A 27,551-nucleotide genomic window follows, 5' to 3' on the forward strand; every position below is an offset into this window, starting at 1 on the left:
AAGGTGATAATAGCACCTAATTGCACAGGACTCATTCTTAAAGGTTATGGTCATAATTGTGAGAGCATTATGGTATGGTAGTAACATGAGTCCTAGAAAGTCTGTGAGGAAGGTAACACCATTCTCTTGTAAGGATTAAATAACTAATAAGTGTTAGAAAAAGTACTAATTAGGATTGATGAGTTCTGTTCCAGGCTGCAGGGAAACCTTTTTTTTATCTAGCAGTAGAAAATTAAGCAGAGATCACTGAAACATCTCAGAGGATTAGAAGGGATTCTTCTTGTTTACTTGATGTCTGTCCAAGATGAGCTTCAGATTACAGAAGTCATTTGTTTTAGTTTCTTTGACTGTAGAGATGGAGTATTCTTATCTTGTATTCCTCTCTTAGGATCTTAGGAAGTGATTTACTTTGTCTGGTTTCAAGCTTATTCCAGCTCTGTTACTTTGTAAGTCAAGAATTTGTGAGCACCCCTCAGACCCTACATCAGGAGGATGCTCTCGCTGGAGAAAAGTCCATTTTGCCTACTGTATCTGAAGGAATATCTCTAAAAAATATGAGCATTTATACATGATATGGACATAGGCTACGGAACATAACATTGGATAGTTGGATAGTTTTTGAGGGAGAAATTGCTATTATCTTGGGAAATGATACATACGTATACAATTATTGAGGTGATATTCTAAAGTTCTTTAAATGTCAGAAATTCAGTTAAATTTCTCAGCACTAGTTTATAGAGGCTTTAATTCCTCTGTCTCTGAACACAAGTTGTGAATAAAATCTCATTTTCTCTCTTATAGTATAGTTACAACTTACAATTATATTACTATGCAACTTAATTATACAACTTACACAATTATATAATTATACACATATATATAATATATATGTACAATTATATAACCTGTTATACAACATAATTATAACTTACAGTATAGTTATAGCATATTACAATTGTCACTGGATAATGAGTGATAAAGCAGTTCCCACTGGTTGTATTGATGCTAGTGAACCAAACTAGTCCAGTGAACAGCCCTGAACACTGTGCTGTGATTATCCTTACAGTTCAGCTGGTGGATGATCCCTGCAGTGGGTTTTGGCTGGACCTAAAAATAGTTTCCTAGGCAATATGCTAGCTCAAACAAAGGGGGCCGCATGGTCTGGAAACGAAAAACCTGTTCCAGGAGGCACCCTGTGTTGGGAATGAACTTGATCTTGAAGTTGTGGACAAAAGTTGTACATACTACTTAGCCACTGAGCTAGAAAAAGGACATTAGCTGTTATATTTATTAGTACAGAAAAGAAAGCTATATAGAACAGTAGGAAAAGATACTGCTGATTTATATGAAAACTGTGTATTTAACAATGTGTTTTTGTTGTGCTTCCCACATGCTTGTGGAGCAAACAAATTTTTTTTTTTTTTACATACGTCATGATTTATTTACCTAAGAGCTGAATTTTCATCTAGTGGTGTAAGGCTGGAGAATGCATCAATCGGACCTCTTTTACGGAGCATATGGAGGGGGAGTGGAGCACGTGGAGCACTTGCAGTCGTACTTGCAACACTGGAATCAGCAGTCGACAACGCAAATGTCCTGGGTAAAAATCAGTTCAGGCTTCCATTGCTGTTCATCTGTATTTCTGAACAGAATGTAAATCTTTATGTTAGAGAAACCCATTCATATATAGTTATTCTAGACACAAGCAAGTAATTTTTTATGAATACTCAAAAAGACATAGGAGAATAAGTATTTGATTTTTTTTATTGCATGGTAACACTATTTTTCCATTTTTCTGCTTTTCTCAAAAGCTTAGGTTATGGGAGAATACAATTTTTGTTTTAAGCTTAACCTGGAGAAGAAACAAAAAATTAAATCCATAGTTTGTGACTTGCAGAGTCAGTACATAATTCTTGTCTTTACTTTTTATTTATTTATTTGTTTGTTTATTGGTGGTGGAGAAAATTGTCTTCTGTATCATTTGGAGAGCCAAGGAATTGCAGCTTTTACAAAGACACCTTTTTTGCCAGTTTTGCAGACAGTTAGATAGAATATCTAATATAGATATCTAGAATATCTATAGAAACAAGGTATAGAAACTTCTTATCTTCTGAAAATGAAAACCTTGTCCCATTGGGGATAAAGAGATTTTTACCACTGACTTGAATGGTGTATAACCATATCTCAGTAGCCAGATAAACTATGCTTTCCTTTTAATTACTGAGTGCCACATTCTTCTTCTATGGGTCACTTATACAACAAGAAAAAATGGAAAAATGGGCAGAGAAGTGGGTACAGGGTACAGTAGGTAATGAAGTGCAGAGTAGAATAGAGCAGAGTAGAGTAGAGCAGAGCAGAGCAGAGCAGAATAGGTCATTTAGGAAAATACAGAACAAAAAAGAAAATGAAGGGTGAAAGACAATATAACAGATTTGGGGAAAAAAATGACAAAAATAATGAATTAAAAGCAAGAAGTTTGCATAATGAAACATGAAGAAAATGTATATATGGCTGTACAAAAGAGTAGTATTTTAACAGAAACCTTTGATAAGCAAAATGCTGTTTCCTCCCATCTAAATGCCACTTCCAGAATCATGTCTAAAATCTGTTTGTAGAATTCAGTAACATCTTAATTTCACTTTAGTTCATTTTTCTACATAAGATTCCCAATAATTAATCCAGTTTTCAGAATTCACTATTCTTTTGCCTTTTTCATTAACACCTGCAAAAACAATTTGTGCAACCAGAAAATAACAGTGTATTGTATGAGCTTTGTAACACTTAATTAAAAAAAAGAGAGGTAGCAAATCTGAAATGATGCAGATATTATGTCCTTTCACTGGCACCTTCCTCTCAGTCCATCAAGAGAAAAATCATTTGAACTGTATCAAAACTGCAGCTGATGTTCTGCTAACGGGACACACCAACTAACCCTAGTACTTCTTTGGGGCCAAGTGTAAGTTATGATTTATTATCATAACTTGACTCATTAACATGACTCATTATCTGTAATGTAACAGGTCCAAACAGAAGTCAAATATGTTTTGTTCTGTGACTGATTTTTTTGAGTGATTTCTTAATATTGTATAGCAGCAAAATTCTGCTATTTAAACTGAATTTGTGTATGACCTAAGTAAATTATGCTGTAAGTTTGACAAAACATTACAAACAATAAAGCATGATATTTATGCCATCTTTTGTAGTCTAGGCGTTGAAGGAGAGTGTCACGGTCCCATGATGCAGTATAGAATATGCGAAAATCCTTCTTGTCCTGCTGGTGTGCCTGCCTTCAGAGACTGGCAGTGCCAGGCTTTCAGTGTCAGATCTTCATATCAGAAGCATGTGCACCAGTGGCAGGCTGTGATCGATGATGGTAAGTGTAGGCCATTCCCGACATTTCCCAAATTGTTATGATATATTTTATTTAATAAACAACAACAACAACAATAATAATAAATAATCAAACAATAACACACACACAAATAATTAAGGTCTGAAAATGGTTATTTTGAGACATTAGCAGAATTGTAAGAACTGGTAATAAAGAAGTTCCTGGAATGACACAGAATTACTGTAAGTATGTGTTACCACATTTTAAGTAGTTCTTTATTGCCAGTTATATTTTACTCTTGAAGTAAATTATCAGAAAACATTACAAAGCACAGATTTGGCTGAATCCTGAAAAATATGAGTTTATTATCACAAACTTATTTTAGTATATATATAGCTAAAAAAAAGATTTTTGGGGTACTAATCTTCTGAAGGTGACACAATGAAAACTTGTCAGACAGTTTTCATTAGGCTTGTATGTTATCTCATATTCAGAGTAAGGGGAACTCTCTCCATGTATTTGATAGGTACTTATCGAGTGAATCAATTTGGCTTTGTTTTACTAAATTTCATTTTAGTAAAGAAACACATGATTTATATCCTAAAGGATAAAGAGTTTTCAGCCTGACTTAAAATAACTCAGTCATCTGATGAAAAATCTTTACAGTCTTCTATTTCCTGTTGAGGATTATGGATGGTTGTTTTCATCTAAGTTTGTTCTTAGAAACCTTGTAGTCCTAAGCTGTCCTCCAGGAGACACAAAACTAGAGACCAGCCAAAGAATTCCAGTGCTACAGAAATCCATTGCTCCCAAATTCACAGTTATTTGTCCTATTGACATTTACTGGAGCCCAATTGTACACCATATCCAAAGTATTTGCTGTATTTGAGTAAGGTCACCTATAGTATGTTGAAGTTATCTAGTTTTGTTGATTGATGAGACGGTCCTAAGGGAACTGGTGTATGCAGTTGCTGAGCCAGTACTGGTTCATATTTGAGAAGTTGTGGCAGTCCAGTGAAGTTCCCACTGACTGGAAAAGAACATAACCCTCATTTTTAAAAAGGCAAAAAAAAGGAAGACCTGGGGAACTACAGGCCAGTCTGTCTCACCTCTGTTCCTGGCAAGATCATAGAGCAGATCCTCCTGGAAACTATGCTATGGCACATGGAAAATAGGAAGGTGACTGGTGACAGCCAGCATGGCTTCACTAAGGGCAGATTGTGTCTGACAAATTGTGCCTAGTCTTCTATACCAGGGTTACAGCATTGGTGGATAGGGGAAGAGCAACTGATGTCATCTACCTGGACTTGTGCAAAGCATTTGAAACTGCCCCTCATGATATCCTTGCCTCTAACCTGGAGAGATATGTATTTGATGGATGGACCACTTGGTGGGTAAGGAAATGGCAGGATGGCAGCACTTAAAGAGTTGCAGTCAACAGCTCAAATTCCAAGTGGAAATCAGTGATGAGTGTTGGACTTCATGGATCAGTATGGGGACTGGCACTGTTTAACATCTTTGTTGGTGACATGGACAGTAGGATCAGGCGCACCCTCAGCACATTTGCCAATGACACCAATCTGTGTGGTGCAGCTGATACACTAGAGGGAAGAAATGCCAGGACATGGACAGGCGTGAGAGGTGAGCCTGTGCGACTCTCATGAAGTTCAACGGGGCCATGAGAGAGTCATAGAATCATAGAATGCTTTGTGTTGGAAGACACCTGAAAGATAACCTAGTTACAACCCCCCTGCCACACCTCCTACTAGATTAAGTTTCCCAAAGCCACATCTAGTCTGGCCTTGAGCACTTCAAGGGAGGGGGCATCCACAAGTCCAGGTAGATGACATCAGTTGCTCTTCCCCTATCCACCAATGCTGTAACCCCATTGGAGGTGGCCACCAGATTTGTCAGGCACAATCTGCCCTTAGTGAAGCCATGCTGGCTGTCACCAGTCACCTCCCTATTTTCCATGTGCCATAGCATAGTTTACAGGAGGATCTGCTCCATGATCTTGCCAGGAACAGAGGTGAGATGGACTGGCCTGTAGTTCCCCAGGTTCCTTTTTAAAAATGGGGATTATGTTCTGCCTTTTCCAGTCAGTGGGAATTTCACTGGACTGCCACAACTTCCCAAATGTAATGGGTTTAGCAACTTCATTCACCAGTTCCCTCAGGACCCTTGGATGCATCTCATCAGGTCTCATTGGCACCTTCAGAACTTGTGCACCTTAAAGTTCTTTAGCTGGTCTTGAACCTGATCTTCTCCTGCACTGTGAAGTTCTTCATTCTCCAAATCCCTGGCTTTGCCTTCTGGGGCCTGGGCTATGTGGCTGGAGTTTTTTCTGGTGAAGATAGAGGCACAAGAGTCATTGAATACCCCAGCTTTCTTCATATCCCCAAGTAACCAGATCTCCTGTTCCAGAGAGGGACCACAATTTCCCTGGTCTTTTGTTTTTGATGTACCTACCTATAGAAGCCTTTCTTATTGCCCATGATGTCCCTTGCCAAATTTAATTCTAGTAGGGCTTTAGCTTCCCTAACCTGATCCCTGGCTGCTCAGACAATTTCTCTGTATTCTTCCCAGGCTATACGTCCCTGCTTCTACCCTCTGTAGGCCTCCTTTTTCTGTTCAAGTTTGACCAGGAGCTTTTTGCTCATCCATGCAGGCTTCCTGGGGTTTTTGCGTGACTTCCTCTTTGTTGGGATGCATCGCTCCTGAGATTGGAGGAGGTGATCCTTAAAATATTAACCATCTTTCTTGGTTTTCTTTTCACTCTTCCCTCCAGGGCTTTGTCCCATGGTACTCTACCAAGCACTGAAGAGAGTAAAGTCTGCTCTGCCAAAGTCCAGGGTAGCGATATTGCTGTGATTTCTGCAATTTTTTGTCTCTTTGATTTTAGTGTCCTTACAAAATTTTTAGGTTGTAAATCTTGATAAGGTGTTCCTTTGAAAAATGCTGATACATGCTGTTCTTAAAGCTACCAGGTGACATTCAAATTACATTTTAAGCAGTATAACAGGAATGCAGCATGCACAGACTCAGGCTGAGGCTAATGCTTCTGAACTGGAGATGGCTGTGTCTGACAGGCTTCACATGCTGGCAAAAGAGATCACATCTTTTTGTACTTTTCCCCTGGAGATACTCAGAAGTTGTGTCAATTTTAGTGAATTAAATGTGCCCAGACCACTCTCTGGTGTGTAAGTGAGCTGGTAGAGAAAGCGTGTGTCCACACTTTTCAACTCTTTGGCACTCTGAAAAGGATGATGACATCCAAACAGCTTTTTGGAAATGGCCCTTTGCAGGTGGCAATTTCCAGTCTAGACCCAGCTAATGCTAGTTGGCACGGGTGAAAAATGTGCCATGGAGTGTTTTGCAGTTTAACTGTATAGACAGTAGAGTTCCAGTGCCCTTAAATGTTTCCTGGAACTGTTTAATTTACTAATAAAAATGCACTCCAGGAATCTAAAAGTCAGCATGAAGTCAGAGTCGTGTAGATTGTGTCCAAGTGAAATCAGTTTCAAGTTCAGGATTGACATTATCCTTTCAAAAATCTGCAAAAGATTGGGAAGAAGTTCTGAGTTAGTACATTTGTGATTAAAGATATAAAAAAGTCATATAATTTTGTACTCGGTTGACCACTGACAGGAGACTCTGTTTTATTTTATTTGTTGTTATTTTGGCAGTGGTGAAGCAAACTTCATTATTTATGAATGATGACCCTGAGGAATACATGGATACATAGGATATGATTACTTTTTTATTCTTTTCAAAATGAGAAATGATTTGCAGAATGCTGTAGAAATGATTTTCAGAATGCTGTAGAAATGTAGTAGAAAATTTGCCTGACCTTGGTGAAGATGTTAGAAAGAATGTGTTCAGTATTTAGTGTGTTTTTTTTTTGTTTGTTTTTTTTTGTTTTTTTTTAACGTGTATTTTGTAAATCCATATATTTTTCTTCCCAGGGTGTTTCAGTTACTTAATTTTTTTCTCTTTGACCTGCATAGTTAGAAAATCTGGAAAGTGTTAAGTTTCTTTTTTAACCAATATTTATGATCTGCCAGAAGTATGGTAGAATAAAAGTATAGATTACAACCAAAATATTCCAACAGCTGTAATGTGCATATTCTTAATTATAACAATGAACATGACATGAGTACGATGTATGCCAAGTTTATAGCACAAGTATATTCTAGCAGGAAAAAGAACTTGAGTTCTTCAAACAGATGAGAAAAGGATCAAAACTGTTTTGTTTTTTTTTCACTGTATCTAAGATAACTTTTAATGCTAACATAGATCCATACTGCAAAGATAAGCATATATTAGTTTTAAAATACTGTTGATAATAATTTTCTATTTGTTAATTGACCTTTTGTGAACTCATTTATTTATTTATTTATTTATTTATTTATTTATTGTTTCCATCAATTGCTACTGCAGAAAAACCCTGTGCCTTATTCTGTTCACCAGCTGGAAAAGATCAGCCCATTCTTCTAACAGAAAAGGTGATGGATGGGACTTCTTGTGGCCAGCACGGGTTAGATATCTGTGCAGATGGTAGATGCCAGGTATGAGTTACTCCTTTAGAAACTGGATACATATGCACATGGATGCAGGTGCATACATTTGTTATGCATATGTGCTATTTCTTTGATGGAATGTTGCAATATGCATGACCAAGACTGAATGTCTCTTTATGTACCATACTAAAATATTTTAAACTCTTTTCACTTGCAACACAGTACCTGAAGTAACTGAAGGTTTAGCTTCGGGAATGTGTATCTCTGATATGGCTGATTACAAGAAACTGCAGCAGATTGGAGCATTAGTGTTACTGATTTCAACTTCTAAAGCTAAGGATGTCTCAGCTTTCAACAGGCTGGGAAATTTTGCTATGGGGTGTGGATATGTGTGCTTAGTTCTGTCAACAGTACAAAATTTTACAGCTAAATAAACCAAAGAAACTGAATTACAGATAACTAAAGTAGAGTGCTTCCGCTGTTCATGGTCCTGAGAATTCATTTGGTTCATAGAAGTTCTTTTGACTCTTTTATAGTGCCTTACATGGAAACTCTTTCGTATGAAAATTCCACAGAGCTGTTTATTTTCTTGGTCCACTTACCATTGCAAACCTTGAATTCAGTAGAAAAAGTAAACTTTAACACAGAAATGATTTTGCTAGATACTGTAATAACTTAATTAAATACTTGTAGATGCATGCATGCATTTATATATGCATACAAATGCATGTATATGTTTAATAAGTCTTGAGTGACTGAGCACATGCAACATGTACGCACTTAAGTACTTCATTGAACTGAAGTTTTTGCTCATGAGATAAAAATTAGAGGTTTAATCACAAAGATGATGTATAACCCACCTTTTTTTCTTGAAAAAAAAAGTCTTTTATTATCCACCTTTTGCATCTGTCTGGCTAATAAAGACAAAAAAAATAAACCACTGAACTGGTCTTTTGGCATATCAAGAGGCAGAGAAATATGTGCTAATCAAATTTGAATGTTTAATTTATAAGATCTTTCACATTTTAGCTTGTCCAATCAAACAGATGAGGAGGGACTTCTGGTCTACAGCTGTAGAGTTAAATATTTAAATCGTGCAGATATACCATTTTAGATACACAGGTCTTTGAACACTTATGCCATAAAACATATTTTAAATTCTATATATATATATTTTTAGGTAGAATCACTCTAATAAGAACTGTATGCACAGAGTGAAGTAACAATCTTCATGTGCTTGGAAATGAGCTGATCTTTAATAGACTACAGTTTCTGTTGTTACGGGAATTCTTTATTTCCTTTTTAGCCTAGCTTTTATCTTCATCATTTATCAAACAGTGTTTAAGTTTTATTGGTTTTATCAGGTGCATTTATGCAGTGCACAAGATTACCTTCTGATGTCTTCTCTAGTCTCTAAAAAGTTTTTATTTCATATCAGGCCAACATATGAAATTAGCTCTATTTCTATTGTCAGGCTAGCAGTGATTTTTAATCATAGAAATACATCAAAGATAGTAATGTGAAAGTGCTTGAGTAAACACTATTTGTTTCAAACCAAAAACTTTTCCATAAAACACATATAAATTGTATATTTACATGTTCTAGATGTGTTCAAATGGTATTCAGAGTTAAACATTAGCTTTCATTAGGTGGCACTTTACCATTATGGGGTTGGCAAAGAATCTGCTGTATTTTGAATCAAAAGCTACACAAGCTGCAATCACTGGGCAGTAAGGCCTACTCAGTGCTTTGCACAGTAGCCCATCCATCAGCACCAGGAGATGCCAGGGGAAGGTGGGAGCACATGTGTGTTCCTCTTAGAAAGCAGTTGATATTGTTGGTCAACCATATAAGAAGAGTGAGTGCAGCAATCTGAGGAGGCCTAACATCAATGCTGGGTCACAATGATTAGGTCATCTTGAAAAAGGATGAGATGCCCGCTCATAAGTGCAGCCTCGTGAAAAACGTGGCCTGTCTCTCAATACCTTTATTTTCTTCTCCTGTAGAAATTTGGCTGTGATGGGATATTAGGATCTCTGGCTCGTGAAGATCATTGTGGTGTCTGCAATGGTAATGGAAAGTCATGCAAAGTTATTAAAGGTGATTTTAACCATACCAGAGGAGCTGGTAAGTCCATCTACTTTGTAGACTCAGAAAAGCATTAACAGTTTTGATTGCTGTGAGCATTGCAAACTAGGTTATGCTTTTCAAACTGATGCAGTTTCTCACTATTTCAGATCTACAAAGGAGATTTTTGAAACTAATCCTACCCTGATCATATGTTCAATGTTTAAGATAAAAGCAAATTATTATTATTAAATTGCTGCAAAATAACATTGTTTTAGTTATATACAAAATTATGGAATTATATGATTTATATGCCATTAAACACATTATTTCATAGGAAAACATGATTGCTAAAAATTTGCAAATTTTTCTTGGTGTTTATTAAGTAAATAAACAATAAATTATTACGTTGTTTAGATCAGTTTAGTGTTCTTCAAAATAAATACCCAAATTATGATCTGTTACCTAGAGTAATGTCATTAAACCAAGCAGTTGGAGAATCAAATGTGTGGAGAAGTCTTATATCCTTTTCATTATTTTATGCTAGTATCAACATGTTTTAAAAAGTAAATAGATTTTCTGATGCAGAATGAATATTAGATTTTCAAACAGTCCTGCGATCTGTTCTTTGATTGAGGTGAATTGACTGGCTACTGCACAGTAGTGTTTACAGAGTAGAGGATTGAAATCCTAATAGAGTTCCCTGTGCACCATTTATACCTTCTCTTCAAGAAAAGTTTTTCCTTTCAAACAGCGATTGACCAACTGTTTTCAGCATTTGTTTGCCATTACACTTTCAGTTTCTTGTATAGAAAATGTGCAGAATTTCAAGTCAGTAAGTAAATCACATCATAAAATACTGTAATTAGAAGCAGACTATATCTTTGAACAATGCATTTACTTAAATGCATACTTAAAAAAAATAAATAAGAAAGGTTTATTTGTCAGATAGTTATGTCTGGCCATGTCTTAAGGTAATACAGAACAGGGATCCCAAACCATTGCTGAGTCTTGAGGTCTACAAGATCAAAAACTATGGAGAAGGTGACTGCTAATAAATAACAATATGTCAGCTCTCTCCTATAGCTAATGCGAATATCCAAACACTTTTAAAGATTTTTCAGGATTCTATGTCAATCTACATTATTACAGCATTGCCATCTAAACATAGCTGTGTTGTTTTCCTTCTCAAAAAGCTGCAATATCAGCAATACGTAGAGAGAGTTATTAGCTCTTAAGAGAATTAAATTATGCTGCTTTGCAGCTATCTAATTTTCATGTTTCAGCACTAAAATGTTGAAAAAATGTTATAAGTGCTCAGTATTTGCTTATAAAACTTTGCATAGCTACACAGGATAAATATTTGTTTTACTATCTACTTTTTGAAGTTCACTTAAATAATCTATAATATGATTTTGTTATTTATAACATTCCTTGTTGCACAGTGTTTTCCACCTGCATTGCCTTTTCACCCCTTTTTACTCAGAGAAAATGGCTCAACAGCATGTCTTAATCCCACACAGTAAGGAAACAATTTTAATGCAATACAATTAACTAATAAATATACCTCAAAGTCATTCATAATAGGGGTTGAATGTTCCAGCAATAAATCTGGAGTACAAAACATTTACCAAAATAAACAGTTAGATGATGTTTACTTTCTGGTGCCATATGCTTTCCATGCTGAATGAAATTGGAATTTGTCTGGTCTGGTAGTGATAATGACACTATTCTACTTGGCTGGAGACAACTTTATCTGCCTCAGCTCCAGTCTGCTCCAGTGTCACTAATTCTGGTTATGTTTTACTTTTCTACCCTCTTAATATTACATCAGAGTATATGTATATTACACATAATACAGTTTCATTTTTGTTAACAATTGTAACATTTTTCAAAGACTCTCAAGCCATAGTTATATAAATTATAATTTGTTACATTTAAAAGAGAAAGTAAACAAGAAATAAAAAAGGCATACAAGATGTACTTTTCTATACTTTTGTATTTAACATAGTACATATGGTCTCATGTCTAGGTTATGTGGAAGCTTTAGTGATACCTGCAGGAGCAAGAAGAATCAAAGTTGTGGAAGAAAAACCAGCTCACAGTTATTTAGGTAAATATGGCTTAGTGTTCATGTCCTGTTTGGATCAGCACTGAAGAGAGCTAGATAAACATGCTTGTGTAATTGAACAAAACTGTGTGTAGAAAAAGAAATCATTGAAAGGAACCTTTAAAGAAATTTTGTAGAAATGACGTAACATTTGGCTATTGCACATTTTTTTTCTTTGTTTGAACTTTCATCTCGTTTACAGAAATATTCAAAGAATTAATTTAGATGATATAAGAAAAATTCCCTGTACTTTATGTTGCAGGATTTTCAATGTTTTATGTCGAGAACACAAATGAAAACACTTCACATTGAAACTAGTGAAAGGAAAAGTTTTCTGCTGTAACATGGAATAATTCTGCTCAGCCAACAAAAAAACGCACTGACCAATCAATACACAGGCAATTACCAAAAAAGTCAAATGAAAGTTCTAAAATTAAACTAAGAATGCACAAAAATATTTATTTGGATGATTTCAAATCATCTAAATGTTTTCATGGACAAATTTAATCACATTTTTTTTTGTAGTTTTTACTATTTTATGAAATTACTTTTCATGAAAAATCTGGTTTTTGCTTTTAATAAGTTGTAGAGCTGTTGTCTAGGAAGTGTATAATTTGTAACTGTTGTTAACGGTTAATGTTGTTGTGGTATAACTGAAATACCATAAATATTTAGTGAACTGCTTGTAGCTTAAATTGAGAGAAACTTAGTACAAGAAATAGGACAATGAAATGAAAACTTCCCCGATTTGTCCCCTGTTCTTAGGTCTGTTCATAAGTAATATTTACATTTTGAGGAACTTTTTACCCAGTGCTTTAAGTAAGAGAACATCAAAAATGTCAAGTCTTAGTTATGACAGCTGATGTTATTAACATGTGACTGTTGGTTTGTCATGAGGGCTGTGCCTATCCTGTTAAAATATCATAGGAGATTTAGAGTTCTGGATTGTTTCACTGTGCACCAATGGAGCATGAGATGGAGGTCTGAGAGTGCCAAATCGATAACGGAAGTTTCATTGATACATTTTCTTAGCTTTCCAAGTTGTTGTTTTTTTCATCCTATATATCTGCTGTGTTATCATATGCAGGCAAGTGACGTACTGCTTAGTTTTTATTTTTTAAATAATGTAAAAATAAGTAAAAGCTGGAGTTGTATTTAAGGAAATTAGTTCCTTTTCATAAATAGCAAGCTTTCCTCCCGTACCAGGGAGGCAAAAAAAATTATAATTCTTTTTATGCCCATGAAATCATATCAGATGTGCTGCTTGTTTTTGAAAGGTGCTAATTAGCACTTAATCAGCTTTTCATTGATTGTCACTTTAATTTTACTTTTCTTAATGTAGCTAATGTCAGTCTGAATCATTATCAGCCAGTATTTCATTGAGATTTGTTAAGACTTTATGAGGAAGCAGGAAAAGATCTCTTATTTTTGATTAAAACCTAGGTTTTTGCACTTTTTTCTTACTTTTATTAAAAAAAGGTATTTAAACTTTCTTCAATTTTAGCAGATTTATTCTGAAAATGTAAAAAAGTGGAATTGGAGTAACAATTTTAATGGTAGCATTTTTGACTAGGAGTAGTAACATTGCAAGTTTAGTGAAGAAGGTATAAACATTTCACCTTAGAAACAATATTTTTCAGAAAACTGAATAAAAATGTGAAATATAATGCAAATTAAATTCTCTGTTTCTGATTTTTTTCTATGTTACAGTTCTGTATGTTAATTTTACATCTCATAGCACTTTGCTCTCTGGGTTTTTGAACTTGAAACAAGTCAATATAGGCCAACAGTATTTCTGTTTGGCTAATTTTCTTAATATCTTTTTTTTTTTTTTAATAGTATAGCTCTAATAATTAATAATTTTATAGCTGAAGATATAGCTGTAAACATACTGTAACCCAGCATACGCAAAGAGCTGTGGCTTACAAAGTAGAAGCTAATTTAAACTGCTGGAAAATTTGATCCCAGTTGTGCAGCACAGGTCAAATACAGAGACAATCAAAGTGAAATGCCGTTCTCTGGATTTACTAGGTGATCTGAAAACAGTGTCACTGCAATCTGGAAGCTTCCATGATGATGCTAAACTGATCAGTAAAACCACAGCCCATATCAGTAGCATCATTTGATGGAAGTAAATCTTCAGAGGAATTCTTTCTGAACACCTCAGATACCTTTATCTGAGGTATATCAACATTTACCACAGTAACAGGAGCTCTGGCATCCTAGAAGAAAAGATAAAGTATAACTTGCAACTGTATTTACTGAACTGATGACACTGTCAAGGTCTGTCCTCTCTTTTCTCCCCTATGGGGAGGTAGAAGCAGTGATGACCCACAGATCCCCTTCCAGTGAGGTTTTCTTTACAGTTTTGAAAGAATTACATACTCTTTTGTTGTTATTATTGTTATTATTGTTATTATTATTATTATTATTTTATATTTTATATTTTATAGTGATGAATCCAAATTAACAGGTATTCCTTCTTACTTAAGTTATATGAGGAAATACATACGAGATTGTGATTTTTCTTTCCTCAGCAGAGTATTCAGGAATAGAAATTATTTGTAATGGTAAAGAAAGGAAAACAAGTGTTTATTTGATTCAAGAATATTTCCTAAACCATACTTATTAATTTTGGAATTAGGGTCTTTAGGAAAGAAATTTGAGATTTAATGTTAAGGAATGAACTTGCAGTGGTAACCCTGTCAGCTTAAAATGGTGCTGGCATGAGTGTTGATTCATTATCAGTTACTTAAAAAACCTTATCATAAGAATACCTGTAAAAACGTATCAAACGTTATCAGGATTCCTATGGTCTAAGATTATGCCTTGTCTGCTGCTACATTTTCCTTAATATTTGGCAGATTTGGTTTGTTGTTGTTGTTGTTTTTACAGTTCTTAAAGTAGAATCCAGAAAGGAAGTTCAGAAGTTTAAAGTATTTTTTTATAAGAGATATACCAGGCTTTGAGATTAGAATGGTTATTTATGTGACACTTGTATAATGGCATGTCAAGATGTCAAGTCCAGCACTATTATGAATTAATAAGATTAGTTACAGATACAGACAGATGACTTGTGATCTAAAAACTGAAAATTCTCAGTGTTTATTGGAAATGAGAGAAATTATTTGTTTCTAACTGAAATACAGAAATGGATTAGCTCTAAGTGGCTAAGTGGCTTGAGCCGGTGAGTTGCAGGAGATGACCTCCAAAGGTCCCTTCCAACCTCAATCGTTCAGTCAGCTGTATAATAATTTTGACAAATATAATCAATCTGCTTCAGGGATGTAAACCCTTTGGACACCTGTATTTAACACTGCATTACATTGTAATTTCCAGTTCTGTTATAGGTGTCAAGTTGAGAGGTGTGCAATGTTCTTGTCAAATTTCCTTTATCAAATATGTTTCCTAGTTAAGAAAGAAGCACGTTGTACCATGTTTGGGGTGGAGTGGGTGCGGAAGATGAGAGAGGGGAAGGGTGGCAGAGACAGAAGCGTGCAAGAAAGCAGATGGGGTCTGACAAATAATACAAAATTTTGAATTCCTCATTTCTGACAATGTTCATAGTTTTAAAATAACTTAGAAACCAGCTGAGGACCTGATCATATAGCAGTGACCAGAGTCCCCTGTGTTTTCCTTTCATCTATACAAGGCCATAGAAAATGGTTAGTAACTAAAACATTTTAAAACCTTTTTACATCAAGATGAAACCAATACCTATTCTTTAACATTTGTGATAAGAAAACATTTGTGAAAGCTATCAGCAAAGCTTTTGGCAAAGTGTAGTTTATAGCAATATAAACTATGCAGAGGAGTTCATGAAAATGAGTTTAAATTATTTTCCAGATAAGAGTGTGCACATTTGTTACTGTTGTTCTGTCACTGTATTAACAAAGTCTTTCCAACTCCTTATTTTTCTTGTTGACAAAACAATTGGGAGACTAAAAGTCAGTTTGAATTTAGGCACATAAGCATCATTTTCTGTGTGTGTACGCAGCCATACAACTTTCAATAACTGAGCATTTCAGAAAACATCCAGAATGAAGAAACAAATGCTTATTTTGTTCAATTTGTGCCCAAGTCTAAAATTTTTGTGGAGGTCTCACATTGCCGATGCAGAAGACAAAATGAAAAGTGATATGAATCAGCTCTTCCTTCACAGTCAATAAAACTGAAATTCAAAGTGCTATGCACCACAAAAAGAATTACCTTAAAGTCTGACCAAAAATGAGAGTGAAGACTGGCACCGACATGGAATCATGCTTTCTGTTTTCTGCTCAGCACACGCAAATAAGTTAGCTATACATACAAATGCTAGTAGTGTATTTTTGCATGTACACATTTTGACATAGCTCAGATTTCATTCTAGAAAAGGTATTCCTTGTCTATGTAGAATTATGCAACAGAAATAATATATACACCCTAATTAAATATTCCTGTGCAATTGTATCTAATATCATGAGAATATGTGTTGTACTTCTGTGAAATAAAAGTGATAAAGAAAGTGCAAATAGGTCAGCAAAGCTATGATAAAAACATGTAACTAAGGAAATAGGCAGATAAAACAGGAATTGGTTTCTAAGTTAAAACTAATTTTGGAAATAAGTTCATTGTATGTGTGAACATTGCAGCACAGGGAATAAAAGTAACACTTACTAATTTTAATTAGTAATAATTTTCATTAGATTTCATAATCCTTTAGGTGGGGTACTTGTAAATTGGTGCCTTTATTACTGTTTAGCAAGGATTGTTTGCTACAAATCACAAGAATTAAGCAGGTCAGATTGATTATTCCTTTCTATTTTCGAGAGTTATTGTGAGAAAATACAAAGTGTCTTTTTTTTTTGGTCTTTTTATTTTTTAACTATGAATTGCATTTGTTGCCCTATCATAGCAAAACATGCATGTTGTTTTTCCTGTTCTCAGCTTCTCATTATATTAGCAGTAATGACCTTAACACAAGGATTTCCGGGATACTAATGAACAGTTGGAGTTAATTACTTGAGGTGATGGTCAAATGCTATCAAGTGTTTCTAGCAATATGTAGACATTTGGATGTGGCCTATAATTTGATGGTTATTGCTTATAAAACAGAATACCACCTGTGAGCTTTTTCTGCTTTATCATTTGAATTAAATTCACACTTGAATACAAGAGAAATGTTTACATCAGATTTGTTATTCCAGAAAACAAACAAACAAACAAAAAACCACCATTTCGCAGTTAGTAAATATTGATCATGTATAACAATCTTTTAAGTGAATAGTAGAAATATAACACAACAAAAATATGTATGCAGAACAATTCACCATGAACTATGAAATTTGTAAATGAATGTTTTTCTGTATTAGATTCTTCCACTCTAACCTGGATTTATTAGTAATAACTGTTCAGTGCCTTACTTATAGCTGTGATTGGTTTTTAAATAAATGTTTAATTCCGGGAATGTATCTTAAAATACTTTTATTTTGAAATTTAAAAAGAAGATATTTCTGTGCTGACATTTGACAATCTGTTACATACTCACTTGATAGCATTTCTATTTGGTTTGTCTTCTCTTTAGTTTCATTAAAATCAAAACAGTGATGTGGAAAAGACTGAAGCAGCAGCAACTAATGGAAAGTTTGCTGCAGAAGATAATATTCTCATCTTTATTTACTTTGGAGAAAGCAGCAGTTAAGCAATTATCAATCTTAAAATGTGACCTGATAGAAAAAAAAGTGGCAAGTTTCTTCCTATGAAAAGATACACAACTCATTGAACAATAATGTGTCTTGTATGGTACTACACAGTGAAAGCATAGTTGCTTTCAGCATTTCTAGGTACCTTCTTATTCAATAACATTGGAAAGAAATGCGTTAATGTAAAGTAATTTAAGTAGTTTAAACAGAAACAGTAAGGCATTATGCCAAGTTGTATGTAACTCTAATTTCATAAGATAAAGATAGAATCTTTATCTAATAAGATAAAGATGGAATTGTGTCCTTCATGAGACGACAAGTTGAAATTTTGAAAAAGTTTTTCAAACCTTGAGTATTAATATTCTTAAGATGATTTGAAGGGATCACATGATAACCTTAATGGGAGCGAAACAGTGACTTCACTGAGAAAAGATATCAGTGAAAGTATTCTGATTTAAAAATGAATTTCAAATATTTTTTATATTTGCCAATTTTCTTGGAAAAATAGGGTTTGGCCAAAATGACATAGTTTTAGTACTCTCCTGGAGAGAATTATTAAATTTTGCACAGAACAAAAGACCAAATTCACAGCTCAAAGTTGTCTACTTCCCTCTTATTTTGATACAAATGCCTCTTTTCTTGGTAGGTTTTCCTCATCAGAGTTTTTTGCTTGTTCATCTTTTTAGTTGTAGATGTATTGCTCCATTTGTTTTATAGCCCATAAGATACACTTGTGTGCTGAATTTTCCTCCTGCATTGCATTACTTTGTACAGGAAATCCTCCTTTATCAAAAACTATGCAGAGTAGGGAGTATATGTGTGATGTGGAATAAAACTCAGTGAACTTGCTTGCAATATGGGATGTGACAGAATCAGGAGCAGGCTTGGACTGCCTGAATCCAAGCCTGTATTTTAGGACTGGGAGCACCCATTCTTCCTTCATCCAATACAGGGGCTCCCAGATGAGGAACCTGAGAGCAGAAAGTGCAAGAGCTAACATATTTCTGTATTCTGGGTCTGGGATTCCAGTCCCCTGCACATATCTGTATGCTGTGGTGCATAACACTCCTTTTAAAGACAGAGAAGACGATGCAAGGTCCACTGCTCTCCAGGGAGAATACGCTGCTCCATGTGAGCAGCATGACCCGACTGGACCTTGGCACTTTCAAGTACATTTGTTTTGTTTCTCCACTGGGAAAAGGATTGACCCATAAAGTTTTAAAACAAAATGGGAGTTAATTACCATTAATAATAGAATGTTTAAACCTGAAATACCGATTTTTAAATCTTGTAAAATCACTGGTTATTTTTAGCACAAGGCTATTCTACGGCGTTAATGGAGTTTATAGTCTTAACATTTATTACACTGTGCTGTAGTGGTACGCATCAGTGGTGTCTTATGCAATTGTATTGCTGCCAGTCCATAGACCTATTGCCATTGTTTCCCATAGAAACAAAACATAACAGTATAAATATGAATAGGAGAGAGGATGATTGCAGGAATGACTCACATTAACTTACAACATTAAATAAGAAATTTTGGACAAGATTTAAACTGTTGAAGTTCTCTTAAAACAGTCTGATGCCAAACATGCAATTTCAATGAAGAGGAATGCATAGAACTTCTTGTCCAGAAGGTGACTTCAAGCGTATTTTACTTCACATGAATATTACAGACCTGATTACAAATAAAATAAAACAAAATAAAATTAAAGATTCTTCACAGAAGGGGCTATTCTGAATGTACTATAGAAAAATACTGTAAAATACTCTGTTCTCAATGTCTGAATATCTTTCTTGACTTGATGATGCATTTGAATATTAATTAGGCCAAGAAAACAATGATTCATCCAAAAAGAACAAGCTTTTTCTGTTTGTTAGAATCATTAAATTAGGTGGTGAACATCTGCATAAAATAAGTGCTTAAGTTAGTATGACAGTAGTATTGTCACATTTTGAGATGGAGGAAAAAGTACATATATTAATTAGAGGGAAAGAATTCTGAACCAGAATTTGTTGAAGTTTTAATGTAATTCCACAGATCTTGAAGAGTGTCTTGTGAAAATTGCATTTCCCATGTCTTGTATGGGTCATAGAAGTGACTACCTAAGAAAAGAGAATCATTGCCTTTGTCATAAATTAACTTAGTGAATTGTGCTGGAGCCTGTCAGTCTCTCTAGGCATTAAAACACTGTTTTAACTTCAAGTAATGCTTAGCACACACGGATTTGCCAAGGATGTCTTCCAAAAAATGTTTCTGAAACATGTTCCAGTTGAAGTTCACATATAGTAGCATCCATAAATATCTCTGCAGAGTTATGTGATTTCACCTACCTGTTAAATTATCCAAACAGGAAGTAAAAGGAGGCCAGAATCACTACTGACCAAGCTTTTTTTTTTTTTTTTGTATTGGCCTTTTTTCATGTATTTTGGCAGCTCTTCGAGATGCTGGTAAACAGTCAATCAATAGTGACTGGAAGATAGAGCATTCAGGAACATTCAATATTGCTGGGACCACCGTCCATTATGTTCGAAGAGGTCTCTGGGAGAAGATATCTGCCAAAGGTCCCACAACATCACCTTTACATTTACTGGTATGACAATGTGGGTTTTGTTTTTGTTTTGTTTTGTTTTGTTTTGTTTTGTTTTGTTTTTTTAACCTGATTCCTGTCCTATAGTGTGGGAACTATTTTTTCCAGGCTTCTGAAGATAATGGAATCTATGCAAGATATACCTGCTGATCTGTCAGCCCACTTCTAAAAAGTGCTTTTAAATCCAATAATAATCTTTATGTTATTGAGGCAGGATGGAAGGTCTCAGAATTCCTACAAATTTCATACAAAGCTGACGTGCAGCTTGAGCAGGGAAATTCAAATTAGTATCAGATGTTTTCTATCCTATTGGCACACTGGCTGATGCTATAGCACAGCATTGACATTTTAGGGTTGTAATCACCAAATTCTCCATTGACAAGTAGAGTTTTGACACATTTCAGTGTAGGGAAGGAAAAGTTGATAGCCAAAGAGACAAGAACAGAAGGAAAAATGAAGAAATGATGAAGTACTTCACAATTCAAAATCCTTTAAGTGTAAGAAATCATCTTGTATATCCAAAATAGTTTGAAATTTGATGTATCTAGGAAATATCTCTTTTTAAGAGCACTGGAAACATAGGATATGTAACATATCATTCCCCAGATTTGTGGGGAATACTTTTTTTTTACAATTTTACATGGACAACTTTGTGACTGTTATGTTAAATAAAATCTTTTTTTCTCCCCATTGTTTTGGGTTGGTTACTTCTATTATTTAGTTTCTTCTACAAAATCTATCAGAAGGGTCTAAAGGCTACAGTGTGTTAAGTCATTCTGGCATGTTCTTCAAGATTATCTCTTCACAGGTCCAAGTTTGTCTTCAATAGTTCCTGCGCACATAGGAAGGTTTTCCTCCTCTATAATTACAGGTGCTGCTATTCCATGACCAGAGCTATGGTCTACACTATGAGTACACCATCCCACTGGATCCTCCTCCTGAGAATCAAAGCTCTAAAGTACCAGAGCCTCTTTTCATGTGGACTCATTCTGGCTGGGAGGACTGTGATGCTGTATGTGGAGGAGGTAAATTTTTTTTAAAAAAAGCACACACACACACACACACACACTGCATCTACAATATGCATATATATATTTACAATGTATATATATATATGATGACTAAAAAAAATGATATATTAATATTTCAGACTGATGATCAGTGCAATATATTTATTAGTAATATCCTCATTGCAACTTGTGTGATTCCACAGAACAGTGAACATATTTCTGTCATGTTCCTCCTGATTATATTAAAAGAATACTGATAACTCTCGTAAAGATTCAAACTAAATAAAGTAGGTAGAAAGAAAATGTTAGTGAAGGAACCAAAACTTGATTAAAAAAGTAAATTCGGGACCCAGTTTCCAAGAAGAAATAGAAGTGCAAGAGCTAGAACAAGAATAGAAAGTTCATGTGCATTCCACTGTGTATTTGGAACTACTGAAGAAAAACGATCTGTAAAAGACATTTCAAACTACAGAAAAGCTGAACCCCAATCTCAGATCAAATATGTACCGTTAGTAACATGAGTTGAGATCCAGAAACATATGGAACAAATATTGCAACAGCAGATATTAGTATGCTGATGCAATACTTTTCCTATGTTTATGTTTATAAACCATAAAAAATGTGAATTTGGAAGAACAAAATTAAAATATGAAAACAAATATTGGAACATGAGCAATATTACTGTAACAAAATCCTTTAAAATTGGTAACTGTTTAGAAGCTGGTCATTAGAAAAGGTAATTACGGTGGGAAACATGTAAGAGTGTTTTTATGAATGCTAGCTATAGAAATCTGTTTATATGTTGTGAATTAATTAGTCAGGCTTACACAGTAAATGCTATATTGATTATTGATACCTGTCTTTCCTGCTTACAACATTGATGATCATGGCTTCTGTGATCAGCAGTCCTGAAAAGTGCTATGCACCTTGTAGTTCAAATAAGAAAGCCTGGAAATGCTTTACCTTCTCTTTACAGCAACACAAAGAACACTGTGTTCTAGCTACTTTGACTCTCTGAACAGTCCTGGTGTCACGACAGATTACTGTAGTTTCCATAAACATGCCTTTTGTGGTTTGGTAAGAAAGCTTCTTCCCTGAAGGCATTTTGTACGTGGTCCTAGTATCATCCTCTGTTTCTTCATAGTGCACTCATATTCACTTGGAATATTCATGCTTTTTACAGTTTCCTGAAATATTTTTAGAATAATTTGAATGCTACCACAATCTCTCATTATTGCCTCAGTTATTTCTAAAGTTACCTATCATATGGAAAAGTCCTGAAGTGCAGTATGTCAGTGATTTTTTTTTCTACATTAATGCTTAAATAAATATTGAAGTGTTTTACTGTAATGTTTATTTATCATATTTTTTCTGTTGTAACTGGCCATCACGTTTTATTATTGTTTAAAATAGTTGAGTTAATGCAAAGTTCCATAAAAGGTATTTTTACTGCAAATATTCTGAAATACAAGGGAAAGATTTTTTGTACTTTAGGCAAAACAACTTTAATTCTTCTTTTAGTTCTTTGGTTTAATAAGAAGTAATAATGAAATTAAAATGATGCAGATCGTACCCTGTATAAATATTTGTGTTTGAATTTTTAACATCAGTATTTTGATAAATCTGATTAAAGTATATAACAATTATCAGTAGTTTTCATTAAATGTTTAAAACGTATGTCAGGATGAGAAGTAGTCATGAAGCCATGTGGCTTTGTACGTGTTTATACATGTAACTGATCTGTGACCTCGTGTGTTGCAGAGAAGCTTTCTTTGTGTGGGAGGGAATATGAATACACAGATGTATATGTAAATGCAGAAAAAAATGTCAAACATTTCAAATGCTGTGCATGATAGATTAGTTGCATGTGCTCTCACGTACACAAATACTGTGTAAAATGTCAGTTGTGGTCAAACACATAATGCATATTTATAGCTTCACTGCTCAATCCACAGACACATTTCTGACCACTAGCAAATACTGAATTCTTATGTCTGCCCTGCTCCTGCACACACCCTGTTTGTAAGTAAACTTCCAGATAGAAACAGGGTGTTATAATGTAACCATAGGAACAAACGGTTATGAAGTTATTTTCTACTAACTAAAGTCTTTAATGCAAGGCTTGCTAGTTTTCTAAAAATTATGCTCCCATCTGATTACAAGGTACTGCTTGTTGTACGTATTACATTAAATTCTGATTTCTTACCTGTTCAAGAGACACAAGGTCCCAACCCATCCATCAAAGCACAGTTTGTGTAACAGAACATGCATTAGGTCTCCACAGGCAGTACCCAACTTCCTAAATGATTACCCTACAGCTCAGATCAGTTATATGTCTTCTTTTCTTTAGTCCACGGAGAACAGTGCAGTTGGAGAATGGTGCAGGCTCCTTACTGAAGGCTTCATGAGCTGAATCCCTTTGGCTGACTGCTGGCCACATGTGCCAATGTACTGCTAAACTGGGCAGAACTACTAAACTTAAGCAATACAGAGGGCAGGACTTGATATTCCTTTTCTTAATTTATATATTAATGGAAAAGCATATCTTCTCCTTACTGTGCAATTTTTCTGTAAGCCATTCTTAACACTAGGGTCTTGGTGATTGAGAAGGAAACAAGAATGCCAGTAAGACTAAGGCTTTGGCATATGACTTGTTGCAGGAATAAAGCAGCAAAACTCTTTTGACAGTGGTGTGCAAATACTGGAATAAGAAAATACATTGTTCCCTACAAACTTTAATATCTCATATGGGCTCACTGCTACCTTTGTTTTTCACTTCAGATTTTACATATATGTAGGTTTTACCCTTCTTTTTGCCAAACTGACCATAAAATAACTGTATCTGATAAGGATACCACTGTCCTTCCTTTATTAACAAAGTTGCATATTCGTGGTTTCTCCACATACCTGCTTTATTTTTTACTAGGTGAAAGAAAAACAACAGTCTCCTGCACAAAGATTATGAACAAAAATATCAGTCTTGTGGACAACAAGAAGTGCAAATATTTAACAAAACCTGAACCACAGATCCGAAAGTGTAATGAGCAGCCATGCCAGACCAGGTAATACTGATTTGGTTAAATTACACTGTCGTAACTAGAAGTAAACATCTCAGGAGCTACAAAGAGAAATGAGTGCCTCTGGCATTGGATGTGCAGTAAATACATACATAGAACAAAAGGTTATAGTGTGAAATGTACGGAACACTGAAACATTGGCTGCTGGTTCTCCTGAGTTTTAATGAAAGAGTCCTTAAGCACATGTCTAAATCAATTCTCATTCAATAAAGCAGCTCATTACTTTCCTCGATAGGAGTTCTCACTGGCTGATGTGTACTATGAATTGAAATTTAATTGCTGTTTATATAACAATGGATTTAATAACATGGTTATAATTAATGATGTATTGTTATATTTTGTTGTTGTAGCTTAGTCAGGGCTGTACTCCTTTAAATGCACTTGGAAAGATCTGGGCGCACAAAGCAGTAATTAAATAAATAAATAAATAAACAATCTGTTAATCAGTTCATCTACACTGATTTAACCCCGAAGTGTAGAAAGCCTTCCCCTCACTCTTCTACTGCCACTGCCCTCGATCACTTGTCTGTGGATCAATATGCAGACACTAGGCTCTGATGGTTGAATGATGGAAGAAGCAGAAAGAGTTGTTTTTCTCTGAATTTCACCAAATGAGGCAGCTGCAGCATATGCCCTGTAGAGTGCCCCCCCCCCCCCCCCCCCCCCCGTCTGGCATAACCGCAGCCAAGCTGGCAGCTTGTTCCTATGAGTGGCTGGCCAGGATGGTGTGATGGCCTGTTTTCAGGGTTTACCGTCCTTTTTTTTCAATGGCAGCTAAGAACGACAACTAAGGAAGTCCCCAGTTATTGTGCAGACTTGGGTAAAGTGTCTGCCACTTTTAAAGGCACGGACAGCAGCAGGTGATAGTCAGCTAACAGTTCTGGGGGTAAGCACTGGGATGGATCTACATGAGTCATCTGGAGGAAAGGTAGATGGAATATCTGAAGACAATGCAAAGTAAATACAATACAAATACTATTAAAGAAAGTAATGCAAAATGAACCAGCAGACATAGCTATTTTGGATAGGATGAAGTACTAAAATAGACGAAATGCAACTTACACATTTTAAGCAAGACTGAACTACTGATGTTTGGATTTCCACAGACATTACACAGTGGACAGATTTATATTCGATTATATGCATAATTGGCCAGTTTCATATTTTATTATATTAATAACATTGTATACTGAATAGGTAGAAATGGAATAGTCTGATCTTTTTCTGATCTGCTGAGACAGGTGGAAAGATATCATGATCCAGATTTTACCACAGTATTAATGATTCTTACAAAACAAATATTGTTAGCTTTCAACAGAAACAGAGCTAGAACATATACTTGCATAACTAGTTGTGGGTTTTTTGGCAATTGAAGAAAGATCTTAAAGTCTATTGCATTATCTTGACAGGCTGTGATTTGTAAATTGAGTCTCTGGACTGCTAATAATAATAAAAAAAATAACTTAGTTCATTGTTTCGTTTTCTTACAATAATTGTCTGACAGATGGTTGGAACAGATTTATAGAACTTCGGTTGACCGAAGACTCCCTTGCAAGTCTAGTCTCCTGGAGTATACTTGTGTACTGCATTAATGGCAGAACTTTTTGATTTTTAAGGGCATATGGCCATAGTCTGGAGCTACAGAACATTTGGGGAAAATTATATTCTAGAGTGATTACTTTCCAGGTATGTGGGCTATGCCAAGCTGCATCAGCCTTCCCTGTTGCTGTAATTTAAGCTATGTAACCTGAGTTACATAGGCCTGATCCTAAAGAACATGAAGAAGACTGAGCTTTTGTATTCCTTCCAGAGCAACAAGCTTTTCACACAGGAGTGATTCTGTATTGAAACTTATTGGACCTTAAGTGAAGGGCATATGCATTTGACAAATAGGTAGTCATATAGATAGACAGAAAATAAAAAAAAAAAAACTGTCTGATCAGTGGTCCATCGTATTTGAAATGTGTGTGATTGTATTTTGGAACTTTTCTAATTGGAATTATGACAAGAGAGTACTCTGAAAACATAGAAATGATGGGCTGGGAATGAAATGATATGAAGATTAAGATATTATTTAAATGTAAATTATACTAGATTAGTAATTAGTCTGTTAACACAGTTACAGACAGTTAACTTAAAAGGAAAGAGAAAATTTGTAAGTATGTCTTGGGTAAGCAAGTAATGCCAAGCAAGAGAACGGATGACCTAATGGGACTTCTTCCTTCCTGATTTCTTCTTACTGTATTGCCTGTATTTCTTTGTAGATGGATGATGACTGAATGGACTCCATGTTCAAGGACATGTGGAAAAGGGACCCAGAACAGACAAGTAGCCTGCACACAGCAGCTAAGAAATGGGACCCTGATCAGAGCAAGGGAGAGGGATTGCCTTGGGCCAAAGCCTGCTTCTGCACAGCGCTGTGAAGGCCAGGACTGCATGACTGTGTGGGAGGCAGGAGTCTGGTCTGAGGTGCTGCATTTAATTGTATAAATAATCCACAATGATTATTTATGCCTTACTATGTTCTGAGAATGAGATTTTTTTCACCAGCAAGTGGCTTAGCTCAGCCTAATGATTTTCAGGATCCTCATGCAATGATTTGGCAAAAGGATCAGGGACTAGGAAAACAAGCCATGTAGAACTACTACATTTTACCTAGTTAATGTCCTGGAACAGTTTCTTTTGGACATTTTTCAAGCACGTATAATCAAGTATATCCTGACCTTGGTAGTAGGTAACTAGGGGTAAATGGATTTAAGGCAGTCACTTATAGGCTACCAGAACTTGGGTTCAGAGTGTGAGCATCTGTGAGGTATTGTTGTACCAAGAGATGTTATTAAGAAGGTTGCTGCTGTTGAAATTCAGAGAGGCTATGAAGGCAGTTGGTTGCAAAAAGGACATTTCCTTCCATTCCTCTCTCTTCTTACCTCTTTTTCTAAGAACAGCAAAAACAGTGAACAAAAGGACCTGTAGATAACACAATTTTGGATCCATTGTATTCTGAAGCATAGCTTTTGAATGTAGTTACTATTCAAAAAGCTTTATTATCTTAAGATATTTTAATATGTGTGTCCATTTGGTTTTCTTCTAAAAAGCTTCTTAAAGTAGTTGACTGCGGAGGAAGAAGGGAGTTGTTATCATTGTCATCTGGACAAGCTGAAAGT

General features: G+C 35.2%; 1 protein-coding gene across 1 annotated transcript in view; it reads left to right on the forward strand.

Moving 5' to 3' along the window:
- ADAMTS19 (ADAM metallopeptidase with thrombospondin type 1 motif 19) overlaps nucleotides 1-27,551 on the forward strand; it is a 164,960-nt gene that overhangs the window by 111,288 nt on the left and 26,121 nt on the right. Inside the window, exons 12-20 of the mRNA XM_048053285.2 lie at nucleotides 1,470-1,600; nucleotides 3,204-3,373; nucleotides 7,772-7,899; nucleotides 9,858-9,978; nucleotides 11,951-12,031; nucleotides 20,146-20,303; nucleotides 21,172-21,325; nucleotides 24,237-24,372; nucleotides 26,652-26,856. Of these exons, the coding sequence (XP_047909242.1) occupies nucleotides 1,470-1,600; nucleotides 3,204-3,373; nucleotides 7,772-7,899; nucleotides 9,858-9,978; nucleotides 11,951-12,031; nucleotides 20,146-20,303; nucleotides 21,172-21,325; nucleotides 24,237-24,372; nucleotides 26,652-26,856 (1,284 nt within the window). The remainder of the gene's footprint in view (nucleotides 1-1,469; nucleotides 1,601-3,203; nucleotides 3,374-7,771; nucleotides 7,900-9,857; nucleotides 9,979-11,950; nucleotides 12,032-20,145; nucleotides 20,304-21,171; nucleotides 21,326-24,236; nucleotides 24,373-26,651; nucleotides 26,857-27,551) is intronic.

This window comes from Anser cygnoides, chromosome Z (assembly GCF_040182565.1).
Source record: "Anser cygnoides isolate HZ-2024a breed goose chromosome Z, Taihu_goose_T2T_genome, whole genome shotgun sequence".
Lineage (NCBI taxonomy): Eukaryota > Metazoa > Chordata > Aves > Anseriformes > Anatidae > Anser > Anser cygnoides.